Raw genomic sequence first — 20,565 nt, forward strand, 5'->3', positions numbered from 1 at the left:
TTGAGCACAGGATGCCCACATGGCTGACCATGGTTCAAATCTTCAAAACTCACGCTAGTAGCATGTGCATGTGTGCCCAAGAGAAGAATGGAGGATTGTGGCATGGCCATCTCCCCAGATGGTGACTTCTCACTTTCTCTCTCTCTGTGTGTCTGTGGCAAGCACATGCACCCTGTAGCAAAAATCTCCCTTAAAAATAAAAAAAAGAAGAAGAAAGAAAATAATAGGCAAGAGCTAATCATTATAACTAAAGTCTCTCTTGTTAATGCAATATAACCAGAATCTCTGAAATAATTTTGTTTTCCACATACAGTGTATGTTCATCAGGCATTTTAACACAGATCATTAACATATGAAACTTCTTAACTTCTATGCGATTAGGTCTCGTGGTATTCCATATAGAAAGCTACTAAAGTCACATATCTACTTGACACTTCAGTAGAGTTATCTGACATCTCCTGAGTACTGTTCGCTGTAGAGCTTCATACAGAATATAGCTCTTTGAGGATTAGAAATATTTCACCGAGATGAAAAGGAATAGCTGCCAAACACTGTTTCTATTTAAACAAGAAGTACAGCTAAGAAGTGACTCTTTCATTGACTTAAATACAAGTTTAGTGAATTTCTCCTGTTAATTACATAAGAATAAGGGATATGGGGTTTTCTTTTTCAATATTTGTTTTACTTAGAGAAAACAGGGTTATTTTAAATTTGACCAAGATAACAATTTGGCTAATTGTCTGATGATTGTTTTTCTGGTTTTTTTTTTTTGATTAATTAATTTATTTGCATTTAGTCATATCTTTACAGTGTACAATATTTCTTTTTTCATCACAAATACTTTGCATGTTAATCAAGCCAAAGATATTATTCTATAACTTATCAGCACATAGCTTCTCATTTTTTGTCAATTATTTTTACTTGTTTTGTTTCATTTTTTCAAAGAGAATTTATTTTATTTTATTTTTTTCCACATTTTATTAATTCACAAAATACCTTAAACTAAAAATATGGACAAAGCTAGAATCTAGTTACAAGTGCACTGTAATTTTCTTCTGAAACATTTTAATTAATTAATTTACATTCATTCCCTGAGCATCATCACAGCATACAAAATGTGGGGTTTTTTTCCAGCTTCAAGTCAGACATTCATGACACATTATTTTCAGTCACATATAAGGTCTCTGTAAACTTTTAATCACATAAAATGAATGAAATATACTTTCTTTCACAGTTATAAATGAGTCAGTTTTTCCCAAATTATCTTTTTGTATCAACATGAGAAAATAAAGTAGAAGTGTTCCTCTTCTAGCAATGGCACTGTTTATTCATGAGTACTTACAAAATTGTATATCATTGTGAGAGACATAAAAATACCCATTTACAGGGCCAGCAGGTGTCATGGTGGTTAAGGCACTGAACTCTCTCTCACATGTTTTGTGTCCCCACCCATTGGCTTAAAAATCATGCTGGGTGTATGCATACATGTGTCCAAAATCCTGAGAAGAGAATGGAGGAAAAAGGATTGTGGCATGGCCATCCACCCCGGGGGTGTGGGGTGATTTCTCACTTTCCCTCTCTATGTCTTTCTCTGTCTCTCTTCAGCAAATGCAGGGATCCTATGGCAAAAAAAGTTTTTAAAAAAGTACCCATTTATTTTGTACTATATAGAGGGATAAGACAAAATAATTTGCTCAAATGGCCAAAAAACATGCTCAACATCTCTTATCATAAAATAAATGCAAATCAAAACCACAATGAGATCCCACTTAACCCCAGTCAGAATGGCTAAGATATAAAAAATACAGAATGATAAATGTTGGCAAGGCTATGGTGAAAAGGAGAACATTTCTACACTGTTAGTGGGAATGTAATGAAGTAGTACAGCCGCTGTGGAAAATAATATGGCGGTTCCTCAAAAACCTGCAAATAGGTTGTATGGTAGAGAAATACAACCCAGTTATTCCACTCCTGGGTATCTACCCAAAGGATAGGAAAACACACAGTCAGAAAAACACTTGCACATTCATGTTCATTGCAGGATTATTCGCAATTGCTAAGACTTGAAATTAGCCCATATGTCCAAGAACAGGTGAATGGATTGAAAAAATGTGGCATATATATATATATATATATACACTACAGAATACCTCAGTCATAAAGAGCAATGAGACCCTGACATTTGATACAAAGTGGATGAACATGGAATATTTAATGCTGAGTGAAGCAAGCCAGACTGTGAATGACAGGCATTGTATGTCCCTGCTTAATTTATACAGAATGTTTGCACTCTGTGGCAGAAATTGAAAGACTGGAAGGTATAATATCAGGGAGGGCAACTGAGGATACTAGAAACAGTATAGGAGGGGGTGAGTAACAGGGAGAAAGGATGGGGGATCAGGGAAGAAACATCTAACAGAAACTAAAATGAAAAGTTATCTGTTGATGATAATATCTGACTTAACTAATGTACACTGTAGTCACATTGAGAAAAAAACATTTTGTATGCTATATAAGATGTACAGTGATTAAATATAAATAAAAAATAGAAAAAAAGAATAAAATCAGACTAATTTTAGCCTCTAAGCAACAGTGTATCTCTTAATTTTCCACACAACACCACAAAAAGCCTGTCTCAGTTTTCTGTGTAGTCTCATCTGGCATTGTTTTCTCATACGGTTTATTACCTGATGATGATGACGTGTATAGTATTCTCAACTGTACTGGTCTGAGAAGTATTTCATGTTGGGTAAAATCTTTTTACAAGCAAAATGATAGATAGTGATTGAATATTTTTAAAAAATAACTGGATAATAATAATAATCTGGACAAAAAAATAATGAAAAGCTATTAGATGATGATGGGGATTTTAATGTCTTTGAACTGACTGATAATGCATAGTATTCCTTCTGGAAAAAGAAATGTAATATACTGTAAAGTTATATGTGATTCAATGTAATATAAACAAGATTATGATAATAAATAAGTTTAAAAAAAAGATATACGGGTTAGTGTAAGAAAAGTTCATTTGCAAAGTGATGCTTCAGCCTTTTCTTAGGCAACCCATGGAAACTTTAGATTGATGATGCTTTTTGTCAAAACAAAATATCTACTAAAGAAAAGTCAGAAATCATAAATAGATAGGTAAAATAAAAAAAATTCAGTCAATCATTGTGCTTTTTAATAAACCAAGAATCATTAAATTAACAGACTAGAATTCTTCCTAATTTACCTGGGGTTGGGAGAGGGGGAGGAATTAGAGAGAAAACTTCCCAAAAGTCTGTCTCTGCCTAAATACATAGTTTATGCTTTCTCCACCCAGTGTTTGTCAGACCCATTTCTGGGCAACAATGTTAATTCATATTTGAGCGAAGATTTTATATATTCACTATCACAATCCAATGGAAAAAGTAGATACCAAATTTAGATTAACTAGTCCTTGCTTGTCTTTTACTCAAAGGGAATCATGGGAACCAGCAGTTAGCATAATGACTATATCACTGGACTCCCACATAGTCTACCGCGGTTCGTGTCCCGGACCAGGTGACTTAAGACTCACACCGGGCGTGTGTGCGTGCGTGCCCAAGATCCCGAGAGGAGAATGGAGGAGAAGGGATTGCAGCGTGGCCATCCCCCCTGGGGGGTGATTTCTCCCTTTCCATCTCTATGTCTCTCTCTGTCTGGCGAGCGCATGTGCCCTATAGCAAAAACCTCTAGAAAAAGGGGGGGGATGATCATTAAAGTGGAAATAGAATTTTCAGAGCCCATATGTATTTTGGCCTGAACATAAAGGACAATTCATCTTATTCCCAATCTCCATTGCCGAAGAGTTTCTATTCACAGTACCGAGAATTAATAGCAGAAGGAGGTAGAGTTAATGGTCATCAATACACTTCACCTCGAACTCTCCTGCTATGTTATACAAAAGAGTCCCAGCAATTTAGTTCTCAGAACTTTAGTCCAAGGCAACATATTAGTTCAAATCCCAGCTCTATTACTTCCTACTCATCATATATTGATATGTTGAAAATGAAAAGTCATGATGTATTTTTCCATGTTTTCCTATGCGAAAATGTGTCATGACTTTTTTGACAACCCAATAGTAATTTCTTAATAAATGTTAGTTGCATTTATTATTAAAATTAATCAGTACCACAGAGAAAATATACAAATGTATTATATTATTGGAAATCCTGGGTTGAGAGGGGTTTCTGTAAAAATTTGTGACATGATTTTTCATATAAATCTGAACAGTTAAGCTTTGTGATAGCTCTTTTGTAATTTAAATTTTATAAGGATAAGGAACTTTGTTTTTTAATATCTTATCTTATCATCTGAACTTAATATGGGTAATACTTCTGAGTTTCTTCTTGTAAATTACACATTTACCCAACAGTTACTGAGTAGTTGAGACATTAGTGGAACAGACTGATTATTGACCTTTTTGCTGCATTTGAGTTACTCTAGTAATGAATCTCTCAGCATCCTTCCCCCTCCTTCTTGCCTGAGATCTGCCACATCACTTTGTCTAGCGGTTTACATTTTCTTCCTTTTTAAGTAGTTCTGGAAATTTGGAGCTTACAATCCACATCAGCAGATTTGCCCTTTTGTATTTGGCAAGAATCAGGGTTTGCCATGTGTTTCCAAGGAGAGGTAGGAGTATGGTGTTAAAGAGATTCATGTCAGCATGACTCTGGAAACAGTGATTGTTAGATAACCAGTGAATTGAAGCTAAAGAAGAGAATTGAGAACATTCTTTTTAGAGTTTTTTATATCTGTATATATCTACAGCAGTATATGTATCACTTTTCTTTGAATATTCATCTTTAGAATAAAATGGGAATATTCATTGGAAAAGCCATAATAATATATAGTGATTGGATGTATAAAAAAACACATTTTACATATATTGTATATATTGGGTTCTTGGGAAAGTCATAACATATCTTTCTGCTTTTCTATGCAAAAATCCATCATGACTTTCCTGACAACCCAGTACAATATGTAAGTTGGGAGAAAGTAGAAAATATATCCTGTACATAGGTAAATAAAACAGGTCTCATTGGAGCACAAAGGAAAAAGAATAAAATGATATGCCTTTATGAGGCATCAAGTGATAACATTCATTCATTGAACCTTCAGAATAATTTGGTCTGGAATTTAATGTACCCTAAGCCTAATTTTCATTATACAGTGTCTTTTTTCTTAGCTTCCTAAATGATAGCTGCCTGTAATGGCTTGCTTTAAAAGGAGTTTAGAATTAGGTGAACATTCTCTTCCTTCCTCCTGAAAATGAAAGTTGATGGGCCTCAGGTAGAGGAGTGCTGGAGGACACAGTGTAAGAATGGAATTAAAATTTCCCTTTGTTAAATGATAGTGTATAGGGAGCAGCAGATGGTTTAATGGCTGCATTGCTGGACTGCCATATAGTTGACTGGGGTTTAAGCCCTGGACCTGGCAGCTTAAACTCACTCCAGGCAGGTGTGCATGCATGTGCAAGATCCTAAGAAGAAAATGGAGGAGAAGAGATTGTGGTATGGCTATTCTGCCGGGGGGTAGGGGGGTGAGATTTCTCACTTTCTGTCTGTCTCTCTGGCGAGCACAACAGCCCTATAGCAAAAATCTCTCTTAAAAAAAAAATGATAGTGTATGTTCCTAAAAATATGGCTAGAAACATGTAATAGAATGTTGATGTATCCATGTATATGAATTTTCAGATTACTGGAGTGAGAGTGACAAGGAAGAAGCAGATACTCCATCAACACCGAAACAAGACAGTCCTCCACCCCCGTATGATACATACCCACGGCCTCCCTCTGTAAGTTAATAACAGGAGTACACTTAATATATCACCAGATTCTTTGACCTGAAACGTCCCCTTATAGGTTAAAAAAATGTAGTCAATTGCATGTCAAATATTAGTTTCTCAGGGGAAAAGAAAATTGGGGTTCAAAAATCAGTAAAGAAAATAATTTTTAAATACACAAAGAATATTTAAACAGGAAAAACAATTACCAAAAATTCCAGGTAGAATAAGTATCTGACATCACGTGTCATTAAGAAAACATACTATTTGTGTCAGAGTAGCCTTGATGGAAATATCAACAACAATAATTTTTCTTCAAAAAATATATAATTTGGCTTTTTCTATTCCACTCTAAAAACATTTATTCCTAAGTCCTTTAGAAGAAGCAACCTATAAGAATTTATATTTTATCTGTATTGAAGATGTTTTGGCATATAAGTTTTTAGATAGCCATATGGACTATTGTGTTTATATGGTGCTCCAGATTTCTTAAACCTATGTAAATTACTCTCTGTATAGATGTACTTTGATCTCTTAATAGCATAAACAACTGCTTTGGTTTGCTTGGCACTATCCCAGTTTATGCCCATTTCCCATCAGAATTACCAAGAGTGTCTCAGTAGCATCCCAGTTTAAACAGGATATTTCATGGTCAACAGACCATATCATAAAAATAAATTCTGCTTATCTTGGGACTGAGTCTTCCACATAGGAAATAGAAGCTAGATTTGGATGTCAGCAGCTGTTGAGGTAATTCAACCTCCATATTATTTCAGGAAGGTAATTTATGTTTTCCCAAAATGTCAGGATATAAAGAATTCCTTTACAATAGGTATAAAGGAAAAAGAAATGGAAACTATGGCTTCACTGTGAGCAGCTCTTTAAACTAAACATAGTAAATTGTGAATGTTAAGAAAGAAACTGTTCGGGACCAGCAGTTAGCGTAATGGCTATGTCCCTGGACTCCCACGTAGTTGACCATGGTTCGCATCCCAGACCCGGTGGCTTAAACTCACGCCGGGTGCGTGTGTGTGAGTGCCCAAGATCCCGAGAGGAGAATGGAGGAGAAGGGATTGCAGCATGGCCATCCCCCTGGGGGGTGATGTCTCACTTTCTGTCTCTCTGCCTCTCTCTGTCTGTCTGGCGAGCACACGCGCCCTATAGCAAAAACCTCTCCAAAAAGAAAGAAAGAAAGAAACTGTTCACATTATTATTTAGATGTGGGAAGGTAACAGACTGCCCACAAAAGGTGCCAAGTAACTTCTCCTTTATCAGGAGGGGTGCCATACACCTTCACCTTAGCCAGGTTCATTCTGGCCACTACCTCAGCCTTATTTGTGATAATCACATTTAACATATCTGTTCCTCTTTCCAAAAGGAGTCTTGACCAGTCTGTTAGCTTCTAGAGCTGGAGTAAGGCTTGTCACAATCGAGTGCTACAAATATTAGGTTGTCAGGAAAGTCATGTATATTTTTCTGTGTTTTTCCATGCAAAAATGTATCATGACTTTCCTGACAACCCAATATTTCAGTGTTCACTTGATGCTAGTCCTTTTTCCTGATTGTACTTAGTGCCACAACATGTATTTTCAACTTTAAATTCCAGGAATAACAATTATTCCACTTTACTTTTGTGTTTGTACCCTACAGTATCTATGCTCAAAGCAAATGTTAATCCCTAGTACAAAATCATCTCATTCTGCCCGCATTTTTAACTCCCTTGAAAGTATGGTAGAATTAATAAGACCGTGAGACAGCTTTTCTGTGGTGCCTATAGGAGCAGACATTCATCTGTGAAGAAGGGTTGCTCTGTCTGGTTATAGGCAACTTGTTCTTACCCCAAAGGCCTTTCTCCTTGCCCTCATCCCCAAGCTAAATAAAATTTGGAAATTCAAATCTGGGGATAGTACTTCTCAAAATTTCAAAATATGTAGAGATTTTAAGAGTTTAGAATTTTTTAGTTACTGAGTATTTCTTATATAAACAGTTTCTTTGATTGTAAATTTTTGCATTAACAAATCATGTTTTCATGAGATCCTGCTATAACTGCATTTCAGTACATCTGTGTCTCTGTCTCTTTAAAATGTAAACTGGGGCCTAACTTTGCTATGTCTACAAACCTGCTTAGTCTTTAACTTGAGTATGGAAGTGTTTGTCCACTTATTTATCACCAAATGAATACAAAATGTGTTCCTTGGCAACAGAAGTTATCTCTTATTTCAGTAGAAACTAATCAGAGGCTCTTTTCCACAGATGAGTTGCGCCAGTCCTTATGTGGAAGCAAAACACAGCCGGCTATCCTCCACAGAAACTTCTCAGTCTCAATCTTCCCATGAGGAGTTTCGCCCAGAAGTAACTGGGAGCAGTGCAGTGTCCCCCATTCGCAAGACAGCCAGTCAGCGCCGCTCCTGGCAGGATTTAATTGAGACACCACTGACAAGTTCAGGCTTACACTATCTTCAGACTCTGCCCCTGGAAGATTCTGTCTTCTCTGACTCCGCAGCCATCTCCCCAGAGCACAGGCGACAGTCTACCCTTCCCACTCAGAAATGCCACCTCCAGGATCACTACGGGCCATACCCCTTAGCTGAGAGTGAGAGGATGCAAGTGCTAAATGGAAATGGGGGCAAGCCACGAAGTTTTACCCTGCCTCGAGATAGCGGGTTCAACCACTGCTGTCTGAATGCTCCAGTTAGTGCCTGTGACCCACAGGATGACGTGCAACCTCCTGAGGTGGAGGAAGAGGAGGAGGAGGAGGAGGAGGAAGGGGAGGCAGCAGGGGAAAACATAGGCGAAAAAAGTAAGTATGTTTATGGAGATTCTTAGCCTGTGTACACAGTCTTATCCTTTTCAAACTTATTTGAAGAAAATAGAATTTTGTTTCACTTTGTCCTTAAAATAATGGTCTTGATACATAGGAAGTTAGTTTTCCCTTGTTGTCCTACTTTCAGAACTTCCGTAACTTGGGGGAAAAAATGATGAGTAATGAAATTTATATCCTAGGACACCCACAGCTGGAGCAAATAATGGTTTTCTCCAACTACCCATTTGCCTTTTAAGGTTAATGGTATTCATTTCTTTTTCTTCCTTCTCTTTTGCACTTTCTTCTTACTTGCATGTGTCATCTCATTGGTCCACAGTTACTGTTGCCCCCTGAGTTTGGATTAAGAAACTTTAAATGCCTCAAGAAGGGTATTAGCAGGCCCTTGATTGAATAAGTTAATACACATGCACACACATACTTTATACTAAAAGGGAAAGTATATACTTTCCTTCACTGTCAGAAGATGTAAATGAAAAATCCTAAAGACATATTTTCCAATGAGAGATTTCACATAACATTTCTGTCAACTTGTTTTTAGAAATCAATTTCCCAAAAGCATCCATCTGCTTTCTTGGTATGTATGTTGATTGCAAAACTCAATTTACATGAACAAGTCAATTAAGTAACACTCTGTCTTGTTGGCATTAAGAATGTTTTCTAGTTATTTACTTCTTTATCCAACATGTCATACCAAGCATGTATTCATAACTAATGTGATAGGCTAGTCCAGAAACCCAGGCTAGTTTAAAGGAAAGGTTATAACTAATATATTTTAGTCAGAAAGAAAATCTAGGTTTGTCTGTCAGTCCTGAATGTAAAATGCAAAAAAAAAAAAAAAGGTATAGAAGAAATAGTATAAAACCATTACATTCCTTATTCAAAATGTAATCCAGGCCAGTTAGTGCAAGTGACTTAATCCAATGGTGATAAAACCAGTTACTGGTTTAGTCCCCTTAGGCAATTACATTTTTCTTTTTAAAGGACACAAAATGTAGTCATCATCCCATTTTTCAAATATATGGGACTTTGATTACAAGATATATTGATGAAAATTCTTCATCACAACTGGAAAAACAACTCAAAAAACTTACCAGCAGGTGGGGAGCCCCATGTCAGTGTTAAGATTGCCTCATTTAAAATGAGAGTCATTTGGAGATTGTTGACAACAGAATACAATAGACCTCCGCTTATGGTATAGATCTTCATTGCATTATTTAATGGAAATTAAATAATATCTTCCACCAACAGAATGTAAGAATTTCTTGTTATGAAATTCATAGACTGAGACAGTTTCCATGTAGAGTGTATTTTAGCCGTAATCTCCATGAGAAACATTATAAAATGTATACTGTTGCTACAGGAAAGATAATTACTATCTTGTACCTACCAATACCACCTCTCAACATTCACATCTATCAGAGATTATGGAAGAAATATTTTAGATCTATGCTAAGCATTTGTAGGAGTTCTGGTAAGCATAATAGTACATGTTTAATATTCAAATGATTACCAGAGTTAATAAATCATTTTTTTAATTTAAAGATGAGATAGGAACTCTATGTCAACTGTCACTCTGTCTTGACTGTCATCCAGGTGCTATATAACTGCTATGACTAAGCATGTGAAGTTTGTTTATTCTATAAACATATTGGGGAAAATACTTGATATCAGCCATTTAAAAATAAACTGTTGGAATTAGGCATAGCTATCTGTAATAGAAAAGTCCACTCAGAAAATATTTTGTCATTCCTACAAGTAGAGTCATTTATGCTATCGTTTTCATTTGGACAACTAGACACAGAATAGTTTGTCCTGGTCATTGTGTGGGTGAAGATCAGGAAGGAGCAAGTATGTCCTAGGATATGAAAGGAAAAGACGGTACCACATGTCCCCTTAAGATTCCAAGAGCCCACAGAGCATCTCTAGTCACATGGTCTCCTTTCTGTTGTTCTGTGGATTGAATTTATTTTTAGTCACAGAGATGCACTGCTAAGTTAGTGGGGTTTTCTTTGGGTTCCAAATGAGTTAAGTGGGTAGTTATTCAGTACTTTCCATCTGTTTCAGTGGATTTCCTCTTTGTAGAATAACTGTGATAAGGCAGAATAGCCATAGTAAGTGTGTCAGTAAATTTGGTATTGCACATTTTGTCTTTACAGTTCAATATTGTGGAGCAGTTCATGCTATTCCAATCAGATCTGCTTCACTGAAGGTGGCCTTGCACTATCTTTCGGGCCTCATTTCTTCCTGGGTATTTTTCCATAAATCTTGCCACTTGATGTCTGAGTATACTTCAAAATATTCTCAGCAGGGCAGTCCATTTTATGCTTGCCATGAAGGAAAATTCTTTCTATTCAGTGGAATACATGCTCACCTTTCTAATGATAGATTATCTGCATTGCCATTTCTAATATTTAGGAATGTACAGTTTGATGAACTCTTCATTTGGGAAATGTCAACTTTAAATATCAGTGTTTTCAAAAGAATCTTTAAGGTCTAGTCAGGAGTATCATGCTCGTGGCTTCTGGATTGGCCTTTAGGAGTAACTTTTCAGGCTGCTTATTGAAATCAAGTTACTCGGAATGATGCCAATGAGCAAATATTATAAACAGAAGTGAAACTGCAGCCATCACACCAGCCTCAGACTTACATGCATGCCCTCCACCACACAGCACTTGCTTTGCTGCTGCACAGATGGCAGGCAAAGCAGGCTTGTAACAATCAAAGTCCAACAGTGGTGCATTACTATCCCATTCCAGGCCAGCATTCAGTGTGACCCTAATGATGTTAATTTGTACTAATCAAGTACAAACCTGTACACGATATAAGTTTAATATCTCTAGCTCCAAAAGTTTTCCTCACTTTGCCAAGAAATTTAAAATAGGAAGCATGAGGTGAGGAGGCAAAAGAAATGATGGAAGAAAACATGAAATTTAGCCTATCTTATGTCTTCAGGATGAAAAATTATGTCATCAACCAAGCCCCTTTCTCATCATTTTTATTTTACCTAACCTTATATAATATTGCATATTTTATATAGTGCTTACAAGAATTTAAGAAGCAATTTAAGAAGCAAGATGTAAATCCATGCCCTAGATGTTTTTTAGTTTCCTTATGGATATGGAACCTAGCCCTACTTGTGAAGTGTAAATTTAGCCTTCCTTAGTTGAGACTTCAATCTGTGTTCTCATGGTTGAACTACCTTTTGTCCTATTTTGAAATTCAATTATTTAACTGAGTCATACTGCGATTTTCTCAGGCTGAACTCATTTTATTCTGAAATGGATGGTACTAAAAGTACACAGATGAGACCTGTCTTGTTTTCCTTTGACTGAAAAGTCAGCTTGCATATTAATTATCCTGACCTACTTCACTGGCATTTGGGAGAAGACAAGTAATTTCCTATTATCCCAATTAGCAGTTTCAAAACTTACTGAGATACAGGCCTTGTAATACCTCAGTTGAATTAAATTATAAATTATGTCAGTTTATGCATCTTTAAAAGGAATATAAATCATAAAAGTATCAGACCAAATATAAAAATACTTCATTCAGAAATCATCTGTCCTAACAGTAAAATACTGTTTGGTTAATGGAGCTTGAAGTCTACTTAGAATATTTCTCTTTCTTTTGCTATACTAAGGAATTTAGATGAGGTTTTCAAAAGCTTTATCCCTTAATCCTGCTGATTTCCCCCTTGACATTTATAAGGATACTCTTTCCTTGCCATACATTTTTGGTTCCTTCATTTACTCAGTGAAATTATAATGTTCTTTATTTCATTGTCTTAGAGATTACCTGCCAGTATTCTCACTTAATTTACACGTATTTTAACTCGATCTTAGAAATAAATCTAAAGCAAAATCTGGGTTTTTGTTGAGGGGAAGGAAGTAATAAACTCTATTACCTTGTAGCTATTTTATACATAGGGTTTTCTGGATGAGATATTATTGATACTTTCAAAAATGGTTTCTACACGGGACCAGCAGTTAGCATAATGGCTATGTCACTGGACTCCCATGTAGTTGACCACGGTTCAAGTCCCGGACCCTGGCTTAAACTCACGCCAGGCACGTGTGCGTGCATGCCCAAGATCCCAAGAGGAAAATGGAGGAGAAGGGATTGCGGTGTGGCCATCCCCCCTGGGGGGTAATTTCTCACTTTCTGTCTCTCTGTCTCTCTCTGTTTGTCTGGCGAGTGCACGCACCCTATAGCAAAAAAAAATACTCTCAAAAAAAATGGGATCTACTGAGAGATACATTTTAAGTTCTTTTTAAAAATCTGACATCCTTTACACACCATTACTAATTTAGGAGCTGCACAAAATGTACAACTCGGTAGCCTAATATCTTCAATTATCTAAGCAGAGGAGTTAGATAATGACCACCAGTACAATACAGAAGAAAATAGATTAATCTTCTTCAGTCATTTTAATGTCCTAGAGTAAGTTCTCGAATATTTTCTAAAAGCCTTAATTTTATTTTTAAGACTATTCAGGTAGCAGATATGTGAGTAAGGAAAAGATAGTCTCAAAATATAAAATTGTATTGAAGGGGATAAAAGGAGCAAGTTGAAAATAAAATTATTATATAAAAAAAAGAAAAATTTTACAGAACTTTTCACTTTATACTGTTAAATTATGCATAAACAGAAATAATTTGGAAGACTATAAACATCAATAATATCTGAAATTATAGTTCATGTCTAAAGGGAGTAGATGGAGAAGGATATAAGCAGCGTGAATAAAATGGCATGTGACAAGCTCAAAACAAGATAGCAAAGAACCTTAAATATATCATTCTTGCAAAGTTTAGGACACCATCTCTGGCTGTTTTTATAAGAAATATGTATTTAAAAAGAACAGGACAATCTGGAAAATAGTAAACAAATATTCTCTTAATAACCTAGTATCTGATTTTTTAAAGAAATCCTGTTAGAGAGATATAAAATATTTAAGATTAAATATAGAGACTACCTATTATTCCTGACACTGGATACAGGTTGGATTTTTAATCACACCCCTTGTGTTTGGCTTAAATATCAGGAAATGTATTAACTTACAGGAAGTTCAGAGGTGGAACTGTTCTGGGGTGAACTTTGTGGCTCTCCAATGTCAGAACTCTAAGTTACCTTTCCTGTAATGCCAACAGTTCTAAGCATCACTTCTCATGAGACAGCATCCAATAAGCCAAAGACTGGACCTTTCCTTTCGTCCTTTTTGTAAGATGAAGGGAAGCTTTCCCTAGATCCCTGCAGCAGATTTATCCTCAGATTTCATTGGCCAAGGTTACATCACATGTCCATGCCTAAATGACAAGGGAAATAGAATGATTATGAATAATTTAGACTAACCTTGATTAGTTTTTAAGGTCATGAGGAAAAGAAATATACCAAACTACTTGTCATTACTTTCTGCATGAGCAGATCTATTACTATGGATATTATGTCTTCAAATATTTTTGTTCATGCAGTGTTTCCCTCTTTAAATATGTATGTGCAAATATATACTCCAAATCACATCACCTCATTTAAAAGTCTTGGCACTATTGAAATGTTAGATATACAAAAGAGAGGATAAATATTTTGTGACCCTGAAAATATAACAAGTTTGATATAATTATTGTTGCCTTGTAAAATGAATGGGCATGTTTTCCTATAAATAATAGATGGCACTAGCTTAGAAGACATTCTCTAAGGAATGTCCTTAGAGGCATTCCTCAGTTCGAACCTTGCTTTGTCACTCTGCCACTTAAAAATAATATGATTGACCAAGTTAGTTAACACCTCTAGACCTCAGTGTCCTTACTACTAAGTCATACAGTAATAGTACTGCCTTTAGAGATTGTGTAAAGATTAAATAAAGTAATGCCAGAAATCACTTAGTGTCTATATCCATATCTGACTCATTGTAAGCCTGTCTAATAAATATTATGTTTGTGTGTAGAATTTATGCAGATTTGAATTAAGACAGAGAGAGCAATCACAAGATTTAAATAATGAACCAGGCCTGGCAAACCTTACCAAATTTTGTTTTACTTAACTACATGACCGATCTTTGTTCTGTTTTGAATGTTTTAATTAACTACATGACCGATCTTTGTTCTGTTTTGGGCATCGAGTTGAACCATATGAATTGTTTCTGTAGGTCACAGTGATGAAATACCAACAATTCTATATGTTTCAACCTAACAACTTAGCTGTGTTTTAGGAGCTAAAATGAAAATGTCCTTCATATCACATACTCATCAATATTCCTTTCCTTTTTGACTTTGGACATTTGGGAATTCAAAACAAAGTTTATATTTCAAATTACAGTAACCTATAATATATTTACTGAAATACCTATTTAGATCTTGCCATTTAGGTTTCAGTTCAAATATTTTCCCTTTAGAGAGTCTTTTCCTGGTGACCCAGTCTGACACAGATGCCTGCCCTACCACTACCAACACCATTTATCCAGTAGCATAATAACCCTGTTTTGTATTCTTCCCAGCTCTATCACTATAACTGTAATATTGAATCTTTTTCACTGACTTATTTTCATCTCCACTCACAAGAATATAAGCCTCCTAAGAGCAGGGATGTTATTCTTGTTTTGTACACCCATTGCCTAAAAGTTATATGTAGGCTAGGCACAATTGAATGAATACACAAATGAATATTAGTTAACCCCTTTTGTTACTAACTTCTTCATTTTATTTTGTAATAAACCTGAAATTACTGTTTTATCCATTGTAAGACTTAAAATAGGAATCAAAACATTGCAAAATTATTCATGTTTAGGTATTTTGTAAAGGGAAAGCCAGGATGGCATGTGTTCAGAATACCCTCCTTTTTCGTGCTGGAAACCACAAATCTGAGATACAAATAAGTAGAATTAGTGTTCTTTACATTATGGCCCTTGTATAGTCACATTCTCTATGGCCCTTGTGTAGTCACATTCTCTATGGACCTTGTGTAGTCACATTCTCTATGGTTGAAACCATTTTCCTCCTATTTCACTCCCATTTCAAAGATGAAAGCCACATAAATATGACATGTGAAATAACTAGTTCATTGGCATAAGCTAGTTAGAAACTTGATCTTCTGGCATCCCAAGCAGTGGTTCTCACCACTAAAATCCACTGCCTGTAGAATGAAGAATGACTTAAATCACTAACAGTGTTTGGTTTACAGCCCTGAGTCTCCCTCGGAAGTTGTCCAGCACCCAGCTTCACATTAGTTTGTAAAAGGTGTCAAAATCACAGCTTGTACTTTAGCAAATAACCAATAGCCCTGCATCAGCCAGAAAAATAACCTCAAAAGGGTTAATAAGTAATGAGACCAGATTTAAATGGCAAAAGAAGGAATTCTAGATGCTCCAGAGTCACACCAGAGCAAGACATGGCCATGTGAGAATTAAAGCTCACAGGACCAGCAGATGGCATAATAGTGACATTGCTAGACTCCTACGTACTCAACTGTGGTTCAAGTCCCAGACCTGGCAGCTTGAAACTCACGCCAGGAGCATGTGCGTGTGTGCCCAAAATCCCAAGAGGAGAATGGAGGAGAAGGGATTGTGACATGGCCATCCCCCCTGAGGGGGTGATTTCTCACTTTCTGTCTCTCTGTCTCTCTGGCAAGTGCACATGCCCTATAGCAAAAAAAATATCTTTCTTAAAAAAAAAAATAAACAGAAGGAGAAATGTGAGAAGAAAGAAATAGCAATGACTGTACATGCATGCACTCTTACATGGACCCCTCCACACTCACATATCAGAATTATCTTGCCTGTTTACCTAATGCTTTAGTGTCATGAATTTTGCCCATCCTTCTGTATGAAAATATTCCAATATAGTGAGCTTGTTCCAAAGCTGTGTGATGAAAATAACTAAGCCAGATCCAGTTAGCTGCAAAAATGAAACAAATCTAGCCTTTAAAAGCCAGAAAAACGGCTTGGCTATGGTGATGCAGTGGTAATGCAATACTCTGCAATGCTAGATGCAATATGAAAGGTTAGGATTAGGTTCCCAGGTCCATCTGTATATGCCAGGTGCATGTGCCCATGACCCTGGCTGGCTGGAAAGACTGGTGGAAGGATCATGGCATGAGACACTGTTGAAGGTGCTTGTGTTTCTGCATCTCTTTCTCTCTGTCTCTTCCATGAAAGAAAGGTAGGAAGAAGTGATTTTTTTAAGGCCAGAAAACAGAATTCAGATATAAGTTTCAGAGCTGCTGAGTCTGGTGAGCAGTTTACCTGTGACTTTTGGCTTCAAGTTATAAAACACTGAACCTTCTAAGTAATTTCCCTACTTCTTTCCTTTTTTTTCTTTCTTTCTCTCTCTCTTTTCCTCTTTTCTTTTCCTTTCTTTTGTCTTTTCTTTGTAGACATTATCTCATTATATTGTGGTCCTCCAGTCTCAGCCACTCAAGGGCACATGCCACTGTTGCCCAGTTTTTAGAGTGTGCTAGGAATCAAACAGAGATTTACCATCTTAGCCTGAGTAGTATCATCAAGCAGTATGCACTAGTACCTCTGGGGTTCTTTTTTCATTTTTCTTTTCTTTTCTTTTCTTTTTAACTGTTCTCACTACCCTCATTCTCTGGCCACTCAGACTTTCTTATGCTTAGCTGTTGGTACATCTTGGCCTAATATTTGGTCTTAATAACTCACTCTATTATATACTGAAATTTTCCCTTTAATGGAAGAAATACTCACACTAATTATACCATTCAATAATCAAAACATGCTTATTATACTATTTTTAAGTGCAAAAGTGGCATTTGGTAATAAAGGGTCTTTTAATATTTAAACTCATACATGAGAACTTCTAGAAGGTTCTTCAGGAATGTAATATGACAATTTCATGTATATTTGTCTCTATTATAACTACAAAGTATCCCAATAAAAATCAATCTTCCACGTTATTTCACAGAAATTTTACAACTTAGTACTTGAAAATAAGAGTTATGCTTTTCAGGACCAGCAGATAACATAATGGTTACGTCACTGGACTCCCACATGGTCGACCACAGTTCAAGTCCCAGACCCAGTGACTTCAAATTCACACTAGGCACATGTGCGTATGTGCCCAAAATCCAGAGAGGAAAATAGAGGAGGTATTGCAGCATGGTCCACCCAGAGGATGATTTCTCACTTTCTGTCTCTCTGTCTCTCTTTTTCCAGTGAGCACATATGCTCTATAGCAAAAAATCTCTTTTACAAAAAGTTATGCTTGAGGCTAGAAGGTGGCATAGTGGTTAAGGGCACTGAACTCCCACATGACTGACCATGTTTGAGTCCCAGATCTGACAATTTGCTTTCTCACTTGCCCTCTCTTTCTCTCACTTGCCCTGTCCCTCTCTGGTCAAATTAAAATAAATAAGTAAATAAATAAAGTTAAATAAAATAATTATTTTTTAAAGTTATTCTTATCAAGATCATTTTTTTAAGCTACAGTTCTTTTTATATTCTTAATCATAGATTTCCTAACATTTCATACCTATATTTGGCCCACTTAAATGTAAATGAAATATCCATATTGTACTTTTGGTTTGCTGTAGCAATATATTATCCAATTAGTTCTAAGCATGTATTTCTTCATTCAGCAGGCATTCATTGCTTATTTACCAAATGCCAGGTTGAGAGTATATCTAGCTCTTCCATAAGTCTACTCACAACAGAAATTTGTAAATTATCTTTAAGAAATATGGCAGACCTTTCTATTTGATAAGATGAAAAAGAGCAAGTAATTCAGTATCTGCAGCATCATCGTTACCTTGAATCAATAACTTTTCCTAGTAACCATTTTACAATTTTGTAAGAATTATTCCTTGAGAGATGACACAAGTTATTCAATTTTTATTTTAAGGTATATATTATCACATATGCAAAATTAATAAGACTGGTTAGAATCAGATGAGACCACTTTCAAAGCTATTTTTGATTAAGCTCATTCTTTAAACATCATAGTTGGAGAATAGGCATTCATTCTGGTTGTTCAGCTGTACTGATAAACACAAATCAGATGTTTAAGAATCAGATATATGAACTTCATGTCATAGTGACCATAAATTAATATTTCTATGATGATTGAAAAAGTGTTTCTAATTTTGTAGTACAGCTTTTATGGAATTTATTTATCAGAAAAAATATTGATACAGGGAATATCAATAGAGTGCCAAAAATTTTAAAATTATACTACATTTCAAATGTCTGTCTTAAGGAAATCTTAAGAAAATCTTAAGGAAATCTTAACACTTTAAACAGTTTGCAATTTTCTTGCACACTTAGAATCCCTAATCTTCCATGATTTTGAATCTGATATTTTTACTGTGCTATTTTTTTGGGGGGTGGGGAGAGAGGTTTTTGCTATAGGGCGCATGCGCTCGCCAGACAGACAGAGACACAGAGACAGAAAGCAAGAAATCACCCCCCAGGGGGAATGGCCATGCCACAGCCCCTTCTCCTCCATTCTCCTCTCGGGATCTTGGGCACGCACGCACATGCGCCCGGCGTGAGTTTTAAGCCACCGGGTCCGGGACGCAAACCACGGTCGACTACGTGGGAGTCCAGCGACATAGCCATTACGCTAACTGCTGGTCTCTGTGCTATTTATTTTAATAAATCATCCATAGAACATATTGACTTAATGCTGAAGATCTATTTATCTAATATCTCCAGATTTTCTTGTCTGTGATTTTATTTTTTGACAGAGAGATTTTTGCTATAGGGTGCATGCACTCGCTAAAAAGACAGACAGAAACAGAAAGCAAGAAATCACCCCCCTGCGGGTATGGCCACACTGTAATCCGTTCTTCTCCATTCTCCTCTCAAGATTTTGGGCACACCCAGTGTGAGTTTTAAGCCACCGGGGTCCAGAACTTGAACCAAAGTTGACTCTGTGGGGCCCAGTAACATAACTATTACGCCATCTGCTGGTCTCTTGTCTATGGTTTAATGGTTCATTTTGCTATAATGTTTTCCCCTTAAGTTATTATCACTGTTGTTGTCATTGACTAAACACCAGCACAACTCTATGGCCTAATTTAGAGTCTATTTTTGTAATTTATGGGATGTACATTTTAAAGCATATACCTTGGGATTCTTGGTGAGATAAAATAGCCAGTAACCTTGATGTAACTAAATGTAAACTTTACACCTTCCCCCCACCCCGTTTTCTCTTTGTTTTAAAATCCTACCCACAGGATTTTACATATCTTCTCTAAGAAGAGCTTGGGAGGAGGGATAGCTTAGAATCAGTGTGGCTTTAATACAATCCTTCAGGGAACGCTGAGGAGTCCTTCCCCTTACTTTGTACTCTTATCCTTTTCACACCCTGTGTAGTTGCTGGGCAGCCTTCTGTTGATGTAGCATCTTGGGTTCTAAGACTCATGATGGGCTTTTATTAATGTAATTAGAAAGATTGTGCCTCAGCATTAGAGGTACTAAAGATGTTTACCATTCCAAAAATAAATCTGTACAAATGCTGAATATCTTTGCTGAATAAGTGAAAAATTAGCTTTCACTTTGAATTCTTCTGTAAATTTGCAGCTTTGTTGTTGTTATGTGTTACAGTCAGTGATGTGGCTCTGATAAAATGTACAGAACTCATGTTAAAATGCTTTATATTGGGTTCTGGAAATATCATGAAGCATTTTTGTATAGAAAAACAGAAAAATACATGATGACTTTTCTGATGACTCCATATTTAGGTAAAGGAGTTCTTTAATATATAAATTTTTTGTGATGAACATATAATGTGTGTCATGGTAAATGTAAATATACATAAAAGCCCTATTACCATCGAAGTTAGAATAACTAGCTACCCAGTCAGGGATTTCCAAGTTAGCTAGAAAATTGAACTTGAGGAACCTGCAGTTAGCGTAATGGATATGGCGCTGGACCACCACGTAGTCGACCGCGGTTCGTGTCCTGGACCCGGTGGCTTAAAAAACT

At 36.2% G+C, this 20,565-nt stretch overlaps 1 protein-coding gene across 1 annotated transcript in view; it reads left to right on the forward strand.

Annotated features, from left to right (window-relative positions):
• CNKSR2 (connector enhancer of kinase suppressor of Ras 2) overlaps positions 1-20,565 on the forward strand; it is a 299,161-nt gene that overhangs the window by 242,147 nt on the left and 36,449 nt on the right. Inside the window, exons 20-21 of the mRNA XM_006146681.2 lie at positions 5,718-5,818; positions 8,060-8,606. Coding sequence (XP_006146743.1) covers positions 5,718-5,818; positions 8,060-8,606 — 648 coding nt within the window. The remainder of the gene's footprint in view (positions 1-5,717; positions 5,819-8,059; positions 8,607-20,565) is intronic.

Source organism: Tupaia chinensis, unplaced genomic scaffold (genome assembly GCF_000334495.1).
Source record: "Tupaia chinensis unplaced genomic scaffold, TupChi_1.0 Scaffold000184_1, whole genome shotgun sequence".
NCBI classification, from domain to species: Eukaryota; Metazoa; Chordata; class Mammalia; order Scandentia; family Tupaiidae; genus Tupaia; species Tupaia belangeri.